The sequence below is a fragment of the Oncorhynchus kisutch genome, linkage group LG10, assembly GCF_002021735.2.
Source record: "Oncorhynchus kisutch isolate 150728-3 linkage group LG10, Okis_V2, whole genome shotgun sequence".
NCBI lineage: Eukaryota > Metazoa > Chordata > Actinopteri > Salmoniformes > Salmonidae > Oncorhynchus > Oncorhynchus kisutch.
Genome location: NC_034183.2, coordinates 65,519,756 through 65,534,467, shown reverse-complemented (window position 1 = coordinate 65,534,467; position 14,712 = coordinate 65,519,756). Strand labels below are relative to the sequence as shown.

At 47.0% G+C, this 14,712-nt stretch overlaps 2 protein-coding genes across 5 annotated transcripts in view; both read left to right on the top strand.

The window, feature by feature from the left end:
* LOC109878668 (SH3 and multiple ankyrin repeat domains protein 1) overlaps positions 1 to 11,543 on the top strand; it is a 52,772-nt gene extending 41,229 nt beyond the window's left edge. Inside the window, exons 3-11 of the mRNA XM_031834778.1 lie at positions 2,836 to 3,039; positions 5,293 to 5,364; positions 5,650 to 5,758; positions 6,644 to 6,798; positions 7,241 to 7,408; positions 9,820 to 9,936; positions 10,054 to 10,131; positions 10,994 to 11,060; positions 11,353 to 11,543. Of these exons, the coding sequence (XP_031690638.1) occupies positions 2,836 to 3,039; positions 5,293 to 5,364; positions 5,650 to 5,758; positions 6,644 to 6,798; positions 7,241 to 7,408; positions 9,820 to 9,936; positions 10,054 to 10,131; positions 10,994 to 11,060; positions 11,353 to 11,543 (1,161 nt within the window). The remainder of the gene's footprint in view (positions 1 to 2,835; positions 3,040 to 5,292; positions 5,365 to 5,649; positions 5,759 to 6,643; positions 6,799 to 7,240; positions 7,409 to 9,819; positions 9,937 to 10,053; positions 10,132 to 10,993; positions 11,061 to 11,352) is intronic.
* Positions 11,544 to 12,140: 597 nt separating this feature from the next.
* shank1 (SH3 and multiple ankyrin repeat domains 1) overlaps positions 12,141 to 14,712 on the top strand; it is a 40,154-nt gene continuing 37,582 nt past the window's right edge. For all 4 annotated transcript variants that reach the window (XM_031834776.1, XM_031834777.1, XM_031834775.1 and 1 more), the window contains exons 1-4: positions 12,141 to 12,183; positions 12,558 to 12,712; positions 13,188 to 13,301; positions 13,765 to 13,840. In XM_031834776.1, the coding sequence (XP_031690636.1) occupies positions 12,559 to 12,712; positions 13,188 to 13,301; positions 13,765 to 13,840 (344 nt within the window). In that variant the 5' untranslated portion in view covers positions 12,141 to 12,183; position 12,558. The remainder of the gene's footprint in view (positions 12,184 to 12,557; positions 12,713 to 13,187; positions 13,302 to 13,764; positions 13,841 to 14,712) is intronic.

Here is a 14,712-nt window from a genome sequence, read left to right as displayed (position 1 = left end):
CATTTTGACCCCACGGGGTGAGATCTTGCGTGGAGCCCCAGATCAAGGGAGATTATCAGTGGTCTTGTATGTCTTCCATTTCCTAATAATTGCTCCCACAGTTGATTTCTTCAAATCAAGCTGCTTACCTATTGCAGATTCAGTCTACCCAGCCTGGTGCAGGTCTACAATTTTGTTTCTGGTGTCCTTTGACAGCTCTTGGCCATAGTGGAGTTTGGAGTGTGACTGTTTGAGGTTGTGGACAGGTGTCTTTTATACTGATAACAATTTCAAACAGGTGCCATTAATACAGGTAATGAGTGGAGGACAGAGGAGCCTCTTAAAGAAGAAGTTACAGGTCTGTGAGAGCCAGAAATCTTGCTTGTTTGTAGGTGACCAAATACTTATTTTCCACCATAATTTGCAAATAAATTCAATAAAAATCCTACAATGTGATTTTCTGGATTTTTTTTCTTCTCATTTTGTCTGTCATAGTTGAAGTGTACCTATGATGAAAATTACAGGCCTCTCTCATCTTTTTAAGTGGGAGAACTTGCACAATTGGTGGCTGACTAAATACTTTTTTGCCCCACTGTATATGAAGTAGAAAAGCTGTAAAAAACAAAGAAGACGTGTCCTCTGAAGAGGGTGGTGAATGGGTTAATAAAAAATGTTTTAAATGTAAAAGCAGAATTACAGTAATTATACAAAGAGTGTCATAATAATTGAAACAATAATGATGGTGATTATGGGAATATTCTTCATGCATTATGCTGTATTGATAAACGTTCTCCTCCTCCTCAATGATCTCAGATTATATTTAGCTTCCCTAGCTTGCATTCTGTTTGCGTGTGTGTTTTTTGAAGGGACTGAGTGTTAATTCTAATGTGTGATTGAATGTACATGTTGGTGCAGTATGTCAGCGTGTGTGTAAGAAACTATCTATTGCATGCTAATACACCTACTCATCCTCTCTCTTTTACTCTCCCTTTCAATGTCTCTCTTTCTCCATCTCTCTTTCTCTCTCACTCCCTCCCTCCCTCTCTATATCCCTCCCTCGTTCCCTCTCTTTCCCTCTCTCATACATAAACCCTTTCCTCCCCCTGACTCCACCTCTCGTTCTCCGTCTCACTGTAAAACACACATACACACAGGCACGGGCACTCTTTCACTTTATCCCATAGTTCCCCATCTCCAAGGGAACACAGGGATGTCTCTATGGCAACAAGGAGCTTGCTCCACTAATGAACTGGTTGCCATAGTGATTCGGTTGGCTGTGCACAAACCCAGACTGAATAAAAGAGAGGGAGAGAGACACGTTACACCTCTGCACAGTATTCCATTCTCACTCTCTCCCTCCCTCCTTCAAACCCACACACACACACACACACACACACAGCCAGTGTCGTGTCTTTGGCTATGCTGGATTAAGTGATATGATATGCTATTCTATAAAATCATTTATCCGTAATTAATATCACCTGATTGAGCTAATCATGTAAATGTAATTAACTAGAGAGTCGGGGCACCACGAAATAATATTTTTGGAGCTGTTATATTCCGAATAAACTCTAAATAAAGACCTAGTAATATTTGACATCAATAGCAGTCAATATTAATTGTCACCTTAATTCAGTCTCATCTGAAAGTTGTTCTTCACGAACCCTGAACCCTGGCTAACAAGTTGAATCAGAAATAAAAAATTGGGTTTAATTATTTATTTACTAAATACCTAGCTAATCACACAGAATTACACATACACATATTTAATCATAACTTGATTACAAATTGCGTCATAAAGGAAAATGTCCCTAGCGGGCGGAACAGATATGACAGCTTGTTACACAAAAGAAAAGGGGCTGGTTTTGAGTGAAAGAGCGGGAAGACTGAGTAACAAAGGAAGAAGCTGTGCTATCGTAAATACAGTATCTTATGCATTCTAAATTACCGAATCTATTACAGATTCTCTATGTTAACCAAGGGGTTTGCAAATGTAATATCAGTAGGGTAGAGAGAGGAAAAAGGGGGGAAGAGGTATTTATGACTGTCATAAACCTACCCCCAGGCCAACGTCATGACACCAGACAGACAGAGAGAGTGTGTGAGACAGTCAGTGAGGGAGAGACTAAGACAGAAAGAGAGAGTTAAACACGTTAGTGAGATGTATTGAGCCATGGAGCGTACATCCATGTATGCAGAAGCAGCAAGCGAGAGATACAGCTGCTCTCCAGAAGGACCAATCACACAGCTGCTTCAAGGTCAGGGGAATGGCTTGCTCTACGTCAGCCTCAGCCCAGACTCACACCAGAGAGAGAGAGAGAAAGAGCGGAAGACTGTTTGATTCATGATCTACAGAAACAGATGTGGATCTGTCCATAAAATGACATTATGTCTAATGCTAACTGTGCCTATATGATACAGCACAATCAAACATTCTATTCATCTCACCATACAGGAGCTCACTGGTCAGAGGAGACAGTACAATCAGCCATTCATATCTCCTTACTGTATAAAACCATACACATCACTGGTCCCTGTGGTGGACTCACAATGTCTCTCCCTAGTGGTTCAGAATGGTAATAACAGCAGTACTGCAGCGAGGAGCGGTTCTCCACTTCTGACAGACACACTAATACTGCACCAGGACCCTTCCCTCAGTCTAGACTGTTAAATTGCTGTTACTTTTCTACTTTACAGTTCAATGCTTTCCTTTTCCTCACTTTTCTTCTTTAGTGTTTTCATCTAAACCCCAACTACCCCTTCCTCTCTCCACCCTCTATCTCTTCTCTATAAGCACTACCATTGAACCCTCTCTCTCCCTCTCTCTCCCTCTCTCTCTCCCCGTCTCCTCTGCAGAAGTGTTTGCGGTTCAACCCGGATGCGACCGTTTGGAAGGCCAAGCAGCAGGTGCTATGTTCTCTGACCGATTCGTTGCGGGATGTGTTGAACTACGGCTTGTTCCAACCAGCCACCGAAGGCCATGACGCCAAGTTCCTGGAGGAGGAGAAGATGCTGAGAGAGTACCCACAATCCTTTGAGAAGGGGGTACCATATCTGGAGGTATATACAGCCTGGATGTAAGGTTACACTGTAAGGTTACTCTCACTCTGTTGGTTACTCTGTAAGGTTACTCTGTAAGGTTACTCTCACTCTGTGGGTTACTCTGTTAGGTTACACTGTGGGTTACACTGTAAGGTTACTCTGTAAGGTTACTCTGTAAGGTTACTCTGTAAGGTTACTCTCACTCTGTGGGCTACTCTGTAAGGTTACTCTGTAAGGTTACTCTGTAAGGTTACTATGTGGGCTACTCTGTAAGGTTACTCTCACTCTGTGGGCTACTCTGTAAGGTTACTCTGTAAGGTTACTCTGTAAGGTTACTCTCACTCTGTGGGCTACTCTGTAAGGTTACTCTGTAAGGTTACTCTGTAAGGTTATTCTGTAAGGGTACTCTGTAAGGTTACTATGTGGGCTTCTCTCACTCTGTGGGTTACTCTGTAAGGTTACTCTGTGGGTTACTCTCACTTTGTGGGTTACTCTGTATGGTTACTCTCACTCTGTGGGTTACTCTCACTCTGTGGGTTACTCTGTACGGTTACTCAGTGGGTTACTCTGTAAGGTTACTCTGTGGGTTACTCTCACTCTGTGGGTTACTCTGTAAAGTTACTCTGTGGAGTACTCTGTGGGTTACTCTATAAGGTTACTCTCACTCTGTGGGTTACTCTGTAAGGTTACTCTGTGGGTTACTCTCACTCTGTGGGTTACTCTGTAAGGTTACTTTGTGGGTTACTCTCACTCTGTGGGTTACTCTGTAAGGTTACTCTGTGGGTTACTCTCACTCTGTGGGTTACTCTGTACGGTTACTCTGTGGGCTACTCTGTAAGGTTACTCTGTGGGTTACTCTGTGAGGTTACTCTGTGGGTTACTCTATAAGGTTACTCTGTGGGTTACTCTCATTCTGTGGGTTACTCTGTAAGGTTACTCTCACTCTGTGGGTTACTCTGTAAGGTTACTCTGTGGGTTACTCTCACTCTGTGGGTTACTCTGTAAGGTTACTCTCACTCTGTGGGTTACTCTGTAAGGTTACTCCCGCTCTGTGGGTTACTCTGTACGGTTACTTTGTGGGTTACTCTCACTCTGTGGGTTACTCTGTAAGGTTACTCTGTGGGCTTCTCTCACTCTGTGGGTTACTCTGTAAGGTTACTCTCACTCTATGGGTTACTCTGTAAAGTTACTCTGTGGGCTTCTCTCACTCTGTGGGTTACTCTGTAAGGTTACTCTGTGGGTTACTCTCACTTTGTGGGTTACTCTGTATGGTTACTCTCACTCTGTGGGTTACTCTCACTCTGTGGGTTACTCTGTACGGTGACTCAGCGGGTTACTCTGTAAGGTTACTCTGTGGGTTACTCTCACTCTGTGGGTTACTCTGTAAAGTTACTCTGTGGAGTACTCTGTGGGTTACTCTATAAGGTTACTCTTACTCTGTGGGTTACTCTGTGGGTTACTCTGTAAGGTTACTCTCACTCTGTGGGTTACTCTGTAAGGTTACTCTGTGGGTTACTCTCACTCTGTGGGTTACTCTGTAAGGTTACTTTGTGGGTTACTCTCACTCTGTGGGTTACTCTGTAAGGTTACTCTGTGGGTTACTCTCACTCTGTGGGTTACTCTGTACGGTTACTCTGTGGGCTACTCTGTAAGGTTACTCTGTGGGTTACTCTGTAAGGTTACTCTGTGGGTTACTCTATAAGGTTACTTTGTGGGTTACTCTCACTATGTGGGTTACTCTGTAAGGTTACTCTGTGGGTTACTCTCACTCTGTGGGTTACTCTGTAAGGTTACTCTCACTCTGTGGGTTACTCTGTAAGGTTACTCCCACTCTGTGGGTTACTCTGTACGGTTACTTTGTGGGTTACTCTCACTCTGTGGGTTACTCTGTGGGTTACTCTCACTCTGTGGGTTACTCTGTAAGGTTACTCTGTGGGTTACTCTCACTCTGTGGGTTACTCTGTAAAGTTACTCTGGGCTACTCTCACTCTGTGGGTTACTCTGTAAGGTTACTCTGTGGGCTACTCTGTGGGCTGGAAACTAGTGTGAACCTGTGCTAGTGTGAACCTGTGCTGTTTTTTTCTTTTTTCGTTGAGAGAGGAGGACGAGGAGGAGGATGGTTATGGGTAAACTAGATAAAGCATCTGCAGGCTCCATCATGTGGATCTAGGCCAAAAGCTGAGAGAATTGAGGACAAAAGGCCTTCCAGTCAGGATTAACTCTCTCTCTCTCTCTCTCTCTCTCTCTCTCTCTCTCTCTCTCTCTCTCTAGTTTCGTTACAAGACCAGAGTGTACAAACAGACCAATCTAGATGAGAAACAGCTGGCTAAACTGCACACTAAGGTACTGGTGGTCTGTTTCAAAGGGTGTGGCACAATGTGAATTGTAGGTGTAAGTGTGTGTAGCATGCATTGGTACAGTATGAAGGTGTTGGCTCTTAGAAAAAAGTGTTCCAAATGGTTCTTCGGCTTTCCCTATTGGAGAACCCTTCTTGGTTCCAGGTAGAACCCTTTTGGTTCCAGGTAGAACCCTTGAACAGAAAAGGGTTCTTCAAAGGGTTCTCCTATGGGGACAGCCAAAGAACACTTAGTCCCTTCATTTCTCTCTATTCCCTCATGCCTCTCATAGGCCAGTCTGAAGAAGTTCATGGACTATATCCAAAGTGGCTCTGTGGACAAGATGGCCAAGTTTTTGGACAAAGGGCTTGACCCCAACTACCAGGACCCTGACACGGGAGGTGAGATGCTGTCAGATGCTGTCTGCTGCCAGGGTGACCTGTGACCTCTCCTCAGTCAGTTAGCACCAATCAGCCATTTAGTTAGTTAGTCAGTCAGTCAGTCAGTCTGTCAGTCAGTCTGTCAGTCAGTCAGTCAGTCTGTCAGTCAGTCTGTCTGTCTGTCTGTCAGTCAGTCAGTCAGTCAGTCAGTCTGTCTGTCTGTCTGTCTGTCATTCTGTCTGTCTGTGTAGTCCCTGATACCTTGATACCCCCTAAGAAATCCTTCTTAGTGACCCATATCATTTGTGGGGCATATGGCCACTGTATATTTAGCATCCTAGATAATCATTTCCAGACCCTTCAGCCATACAACTTGTCATCTAGCTAGCAAACTGTTCATATCCAAGTTGAATTAGCTAACAGCCAAGATAGCTGTGGGAGCTATGGCTAATGGCTGTCCTCTGTAACCTCGACCTGAAAATCCCCAATACTCTCTCCAACTCTGAATCACACTTACCCAAAGCTCTATCTATCTAACACTTAAATATGATTATAATAAGCAAAATAGACAGTTAGTTTGAGTCTCATTTAAGAGCCAGATAATATAACGAGGTGGGAGACAGGCAGCTACTGTTAGCAGTTTTGGGTGTGCTGCAACAGTCCTCACACAACAGAGCCTGCTGTCGCTGGGAGTGTGAAGTGCACTTCCACCTGGCAACACCAGGGGACAGCAGAGAGCTCTACATCTGCCACTATCAGATAATAGATACCATACTACTACAGTAGACTAGAGTGACATGATGCTGTGATGTTCATGTCATAACTCCATGGCCCCACTCCTGTCTGTCTGATTAAATATATGAGCCCCTCCATCACTCCATTGCTCCATCTCTCTCTCCTCTGTAGAAACCCCCCTGACGTTGGCGGTGCAATGTGAGCCGGGGGGAGGGGAGGCCATACGGGGGCTGGTGCTGGGAGGGGCTCATCTTGATTTCAGGTCCAAGGACGGACTCACACCTCTACACAAGGCTGTCCGCAGCCACTGCCACACAGCCTTGCTGGTAAACACACACACACCTCCTTACACTCACATCCATGGATTAAAGGAGCATGTATGGACCCACTGTGCATAGTGTCTTGTATTGAGATACAGTCATGATGTTCTTATAATGATATGGCATATGTTATAGTGATATTCAACTAATCGTTTAATACACTCTTAGAAAAAAGTGTTCCAAAAGGGTTTTCGGCTGTCCCCATAGGAGAACCCTTTTTGGTTCCAGGTTGAACTCTTTTGGGTTCCATGTAGAACACTCTGTGGAAAGGGTGCTATAAGGAACTCAAAAGGGTTCTATCTGGAACCAAAAGGGTTCTACCTGGAACTAAAAAGGGTTATTTAGAGGGTTCTCCTACGGGGACAGCTGAAGAAACCTTTTAGGTTCTAGATAGCACCTTTTTTTCTAAGAGTGTAAGTATGTGTGTCTACCTGGTGTGTCCCTATAGACCTTGCTGTCTCTGGGTGCGTCTCCAGACTATAAGGACCGGCGGGGGCTGACTCCGCTCTACCACACTGTGCTGACAGGGGGCGACACCTCCTGCTGTGAGACCCTGCTCCACCACCGCGCCAAGCTGGCCGTCAGGGACGAGAACGGCTGGGATGAGACACACCAGGTAGGTTGAGGTGTAGGTGTGTGTAGGTGTGTGTTTCTGTGGGGTTTAGTCTGTGTTCAAGTGTCAATGTCCATTAGCATTTCACTGGGTTTGTGTGTATATTGGTTTGTGTGTGTGTGTGTATTTGTGTTAATGTCAGTGTGTAAATGTCATCTCTATATTTATGTTATCCATTCATGTCATGGTACGCCTCCCTTACCCTGATGTGTCTCTCCTGCTACTCACCCCTCTGTACCCCTCTAACCCATGATGAGGCCCGTCTATCATCTCCCTGTACCCTCTAACCCATGATGAGGCCCGTCTATCATCTCCCTGTACCCTCTAACCCATGATGAGGCCCGTCTCTCATCCCCCTGTACCCTCTAATCCATGATGAGGCCCGTCTCTCATCCCCTTTACCCTCTAACCCATGATGAGGCCCGTCTCTCATCCCCTTTACCCTCTAACCCATGATGAGGCCCATCTCTCATCTCCCTGTAACCTCTAACCCATGATGAGGCCCATCTCTCATCTCCCTGTACCCTCTAACCCATGATGAGACCCGTCTCTCATCTCCCTGTACCCTCTAACCCATGATGAGACCCGTCTCTCATCTCCCTGTACCCTCTAACCCATGATGAGGCCGTCTCTCAACCCCCTGTACCTTCTAACCCATGATGAGGCCGTCTCTCATCTCCCTGTACCCTCTAACCCATGATGAGGCCGTCTCTCATCTCCCTGTACCCTCTAACCCATGATGAGGCCCGTCTCTCATCTCCCTGTACCCTCTAACCCATGATGAGGCCGTCTCACATCTCCCTGTACCCTCTAACCCATGATGAGGCCCGTCTCTCAACCCCCTTTACCCTCTAACCCATGATGAGGCCCGTCTCTCACCCCCTTGTACCCTTTAACCCATGATGAGGCCCGTCTCTCATCTCCCTGTACCCTCTAACCCATGATGAGGCCCGTCTCTCATCTCCCTGTACCCTCTAACCCATGATGAGGCCCATCTCTCATCTCCCTGTACCCTCTAACCCATGATGAGGCCCATCTCTCATCTCCCTGTACCCTCTAACCCATGATGAGGCCGTCTCTCAACTCCCTGTACCCTCTAACCCATGATGAGGCCCATCTCTCATCTCTCATCTCCCTGTACCCTCTAACCCATGATGAGACCCGTCTCTCATCTCCCTGTACCCTCTAACCCATGATGAGGCCCGTCTCTCATCTCCCTGTACCCTCTAACCCATGATGAGACCCGTCTCTCATCTCCCTGTACCCTCTAACCCATGATGAGGCCCGTCTCTCATCCCCCTGTACCCTCTAACCCATGATGAGGCCCGTCTCTCATCCCCCTGTACCCTCTAACCCATGATGAGGCCCGTCTCTCATCTCCCTGTACCCTCTAACCCATGATGAGACCCGTCTCTCATCTCCCTGTACCCTCTAACCCATGATGAGGCCCGTCTCTCATCCCCTGTACCCTCTAACCCATGATGAGGCCCGTCTCTCATCCCCCTGTACCCTCTAACCCATGATGAGGCCCGTCTCTCATCTCCCTGTACCCTCTAACCCATGATGAGACCCGTCTCTCATCTCCCTGTACCCTCTAACCCATGATGAGGCCCGTCTCTCATCTCCCTGTACCCTCTAACCCATGATGAGACCCGTCTCTCATCTCCCTGTACCCTCTAACCCATGATGAGGCCCGTCTCTCATCTCCCTGTACCCTCTAACCCATGATGAGGCCCATCTCTCATCTCTCATCTCCCTGTACCCTCTAACCCATGATGAGACCCGTCTCTCATCTCCCTGTACCCTCTAACCCATGATGAGACCCGTCTCTCATCTCCCTGTACCCTCTAACCCATGATGAGGCCCGTCTCTCATCCCCCTGTCACTCCATAGTTCAGGTATGAAGAGGACAGCAGATAGAACCCTGGAGACACACAGGTACTGTACTAACTTCCCCTCCATTTCAACATTCTTTCCATCCTTTCATCATTATGTCTGTGTGTATTTGGGCTGTTGTCGTTGAGCGTTGTTGTTGTGTATCTATGTGCGTATCTATGTGCATATCTATGTGTGAGATGTGTGTGTTATTCTTGTTTCTCTCTCTCTTTTTGACAATGTATAACCCCCCTCTTTCTCCACTCTTTATTTCCTTGATCGCTATCTTTCACCATCTCCCTCTTCATTCATTTTTCTTTTCTTTACCTCTGATCTCCTGATCGCCCCCCCTCTCTCTCTTTCTATCTCTCTTTCCCCACCTCTCTCTCCCTCTCTCTTTCTCTCACTCTCTCTCACTCGCTCTACCCCCCATCTCTCTATCTCTCCCCACCTTTCTCGCTCTCTGTCCCCCCACCTCTCTGTCCCCCCACCTCTCTCTCTTTCCCTCCCTCTCTGTGCTCACTCTGCTCTGATCCCAGGCCTGTCAGAATGGCAACGCCCAGCATCTGGAGCACCTTCTTTTTTACGGGGCAGACTCCACTTCCCAGAATGCCTCAGGAAACACTGCCTTGCACGTTTGTGCTTTATACAACAAGGTAGTGCTCTCTAGTAGTGTCATAAACAAACATCAAATAAAGATGACTTAGTAGTTTTGTAATCCAGTATTACAGTTATTTGCTGCTAATTGATTTACATGTATTTTGGCCATACAGGACAGCTGTGCACGAATTCTACTTTACAGGGGAGCCAATAAAGACACAAAGAATAACAGTGGGCAGAACCCATTTCAGGTGATTATACAATACATGGCTGGGCTAATGGAATTATGTATTTGTATGTACATTGCTTGGATGAGATGTACCAGTGTTAGTGATATTGTTCTGTGACGTGTACGAGGGTCCACGGTGGGACAATTCTGCCTGACCCCTTTAGCTGGGCTCTAATACTCTGTGCTCCTTACAAAAGGCCAGCTGAGACAAGGAATATGTGCATAGTGCTGTGAGAACTGCCCCTTACACTGCTAGTGTGTGTGTGTGTGTGTGGAGGGTGCTGTGAGAACTGTCCCTTACACTGCTAGTGTGTGGAGGGTGCTGTGAGAACTGTCCCTTACACTGCTAGTGTGTGTGTGTGTGGAGGCTGCTGTGAGAACTGTCCCTTACACTGCTATTGTGTGTGTGTGTGTGTGTGTGTGTGTGTGTGTGTGTGTGTGTGTGTGTGTGTGTGGAGGGTGCTGTGAGAACTGTCCCTTACACTGCTAGTGTGTGTGTGTGGAGGGTGCTGTGAGAACTGTCCCTTACACTGCTAGTGTGTGTGTGTGTAGAGGGTGCTGTGTGAACTGTCCCTTACACTGCTAGCGTGTGTGTGTGTGTGTGTGTGTGTGTGTGTGTGTGTGTGTGTGTGTGTGGAGGGTGCTGTGAGAACTGTCCCTTACACTGCTAGTGTGTGTGTGGAGGGTGCTGTGAGAACTGTCCCTTACACTGCTGGTGTGTGTGTGTGTGTGTGTGTGTGTGTGTGTGTGTGTGTGTGTGTGTGTGTGTGTGTGTGTGTGTGTGTGTGTGTGTGTAGGGTGCTGTGAGAACTGTCCCTTATACTGCTAGTGTGTGGAGGGTGCTGTGACAACTGTCCCTTACACTGCTAGCGTCTGTGTTTCAGGTGGCTGTCATGTCCGGCCATTTTGAGCTAGGAGAGATTATCAAAAACCACCGGGACACATATGTAGGTACGTTCTGACCTGTGGCTGTGTCTAGGAGTTTATGCTCTATGAACGTATGTGACAGTATGTGAGAGTGGTTCGGCATTCACATGTTTCTTTAAAAACAACGTTGTGCGTACACACATTATATTTATTACATTATTTTGTATGTGTGCCAATCAAACTGGGATATTTCCTGTCCCTGCTATCTGAATGAGTGCTGCAAGTGAACTAAACATGACTAGTTTTAAAACCTCTCTGTCTGTCTGTCTTTCTCTCTCTCTCTCTCTCTCTCTCTCTCCTTCTCACACTCTCTCAGTACCTTTTCTTGAGTCTCCCAAATACGCCCCTCAGAGGCGAGAGAGTGCACCACGCACCCTGGCGCTGCCCCACCCTCACCCCTTCCTGCGTGCCAACAGTGATAACAGTATGAACCTGCCTGACTGGATGGCACTGCCCAATACACCAGGCTCCAACATAGTGTCTGTACAGGTAGAGGAAGGAACCTAGCACCTGGACACCTAGTCTGGGAGAGCTACTGTACTGTTTCACGTCATGTATCATGTAATGTAGCTATGTAGTACATCACCTATATACTGTAGTACATCACCAATGTACTGTAGTACAGACCACTGAACCGGTGTTGCCCCTTCATCTCCTTCTCTCTCTTGTGTGTCTCTCTCTCTCTTTCCTCTGTTCTTCTCCTCTCTGTGTTCTCTGTCTGTGGCTCTTCTCTCTGTGTCTCTCTGTCTCTCTGTGTCTCTCTCGTCTCTCTCTCTCTTTCTCTCTCTTGTTGTGTCTCTCTCTGTTCTCTCTCTCCTCTTCTCTTGGTCTCTCTGTCTCTCTCTGTGTCCTCTCTCTGTCTCTCTCTCTCTCTGTCTCTCTCCTCTCTGTTTGTCTCCTGGTCTCTCTCTCTCTCTCTCTCTCTCTCTCTCTCTCTTTCTCTCTCGCTCTCTACTTTTCTCTCAGGGCATAAGCATTCAGGTTACCCTGCGTTAGCTCCAGTAGTCCCCGTGGGGCGCGGACTCGCTCCCCGTCTCCGATGGGAGAGCAGGGGATAAGGAGGACGGAAGTCGGCAGAGTCGGAGGCAGGGAGGGCGGCGGAGGGGGAGCAGGAGAAGGGAGGGGGAGCAGGAGAAGGAGCAGGAGGGTAAGATTGACTATGGTTCTGATAGAACCGTTGATGCGTAGTTCCATTATAGTGTGCTCTCTCTCCATCTACAGCAGTGTCAGTTGTCCCTCTCTGCTGTGACTCTAGCATGGCACCCAATCCAAACTTGAAATCTGTATTAATAATTTGCACACAAATCTCCCGTCAATAGATGGTTTTCACAAAGGTCCAAATTATCCATGCAGACCTCAAGTTAGGATTGGGTCTACTGTGTGTGAGCCAGAATGGCCCATTGGGTAGGAACCTGTCTCCTGGTTCTGTAGCGTGAAGGCAGACACTAACCACAAGGCCACTGAGTTGGTTGTGTACTGTGCTGTATGTGCTGTATGCTGAACGCTGCCCCCTCTGGCCAGGATGGGGTCAGTCAGCAGCAATACGGTTACGGCAGCAGGGGGCCAGCGGAGGCGTCTCTACAGCGCCGTCCCAGGACGTGTGTTTGTGGCCACGCGTTCCCACTCCGCCCAGGGAGACAGAGAGATTAGCATCAGCAAGGGAGACAAAGTCAAAGGTGTGTGTGTTTAGTGTGTCTGTGTCAGAGAATGGCTGTGTGACTGTCTGGCTGGGTGTTTGCTAGTCTGGGTGCCAGCCTGATACATTTACCCAGGAGATGAAATATTCATGCTGGTACCCAGGCTAGGTCTCTGTCTGCTGATGTGAGTGGTGTATGTATGAGTCTGTCTAGTGGATGTTGTCTTCCTGTCTTAATGAGAGTATAAGGTCCTTGTTTGTCCTTGTCTTCAATGTCTGCAGGTATGAATATGTGTGTGTCTGTGAGTGAGTCTAAGGTGTTTCCAGGTATGTATGTCTTGGTGAGTACGTAGAGAAGTTTGCATGCCTGTTTGTGTGTTTACATTCCTCTGTGTGTGTTCACATGTTGTGGCTATTTCCTTGTTGTTGTTTGTGCCTATATGTTGTTTTGTGTATACTGACTGTGTGAGGTAATGGCTCTGACGTGCGATGCTCTTTCTTGTCCCCTCATGCAGTGCTAAGTGTGGGCGAGGGAGGGTTCTGGGAGGGCACAGTTAAGGGACGGACCGGCTGGTTCCCCTCAGACTGTGTAGAGGAAGTGGCAGTCCGTAGCCAGGACAACCGCTCAGGTGAGGCCCTGACCACACACCTGCAGACACACGCAGCGTGCCTCTCTCTCTCCCCTCTCATTGGTCAGAAAACACACACACTACACACACGGCAGCGCTGGCTGCTACACACAGACACACAGGCATAAAAAACAACACATTTAGCAGGAGGTCTACAGTTAGGTAGTAACACTGGGGAAGTAACACTCTGGACTCTCAGAATGATTAGAGCAGCAGAAACAATGTGGTTTGACAGGGAAGGAAGATCCTACACTAGTCGTAGTAGTGGTGTCTGCCCACCACTAAGGCCTAAGGCAGTGGAAAACACAGCTGGTTTGACTGTATCTAGAGACTCAATAGAGAGACGTTTACTGTCGAGGTTCAGGCTGTAGTCTAACAGCAGCGTGTGACTGTAGTGACACTGTTGGTCAGTGTGGCAGGCAGGCAGCCATCATGCTGATAACACTGTGGTCATGTGTTTTAGAGAGCCGCAGTGAGAAAGCCAAGAGACTGTTCCGCCATTACACCGTGGGCTCCTATGACAGCTTCGACGCTCCCAGGTAAGGATGGGGAGACTTTCTCTTTCTCTACAGCGTCATACTCAGAGGTCTACCTGGAAGTCAGTGAGTTGACTGATCTTGCCCCTGGATATGCTTGGGGTATGTTGGAGTGAGTTGGGTAGCTGTAAGATGGGCTTTGTTAGAGTGATCTACAGTACTGTGTCAATTTGTGTTTGGGACTATGGGTAATATACTGTATATTAACCTCACCTGTGTTGTATGTGTGGAAGTGATCCACTAGAGACTATGATTGGGTGATCTACTGTGCCATGGATTTTAATTGGGTGATCTACTGTGCCATGGATTGTGATTGAGTGATCTACTGTGCCATGGATTTTAATTGGGTGATCTACTGTGCCATGGATTGTGATTGAGTGATCTACTGTGCCATGGATTGTGATTGGGTGAACTACTGTGCAATGGATTGTGATTGGGTGATCTACTGTGCGATGGATTTTAATTGGGTGATCTACTGTGCCATGGATTGTGATTGGGTGATCTACTGTGCAGTGGATTGTGGTTGGGTGATCTACTGTGCCATGGTTTTTAATTGGGTTATCTACTGTGCCATGGATTGTGATTGGGTGATCTACTGTGCGGTGGATTGTGATTGGGTGATCTACTGTGCGATGGATTGTGTTTGGGTGATCTACTGATATCGGATGTTACATACAGTACTGGTCTGATATCTGAAGTTACATACAGTACTGGTCTGATATCTGATGTTACATACAGTACTGGTCTGATATCTGAAGTTACATACAGTACTGGTCTGATATCTGATGTTACATACAGTACTGGTCTGATATCTGAAGTTACATACAGTACTGGTCAGATATCTGAAGTTACATACAGTACTGGTCAGATATCTG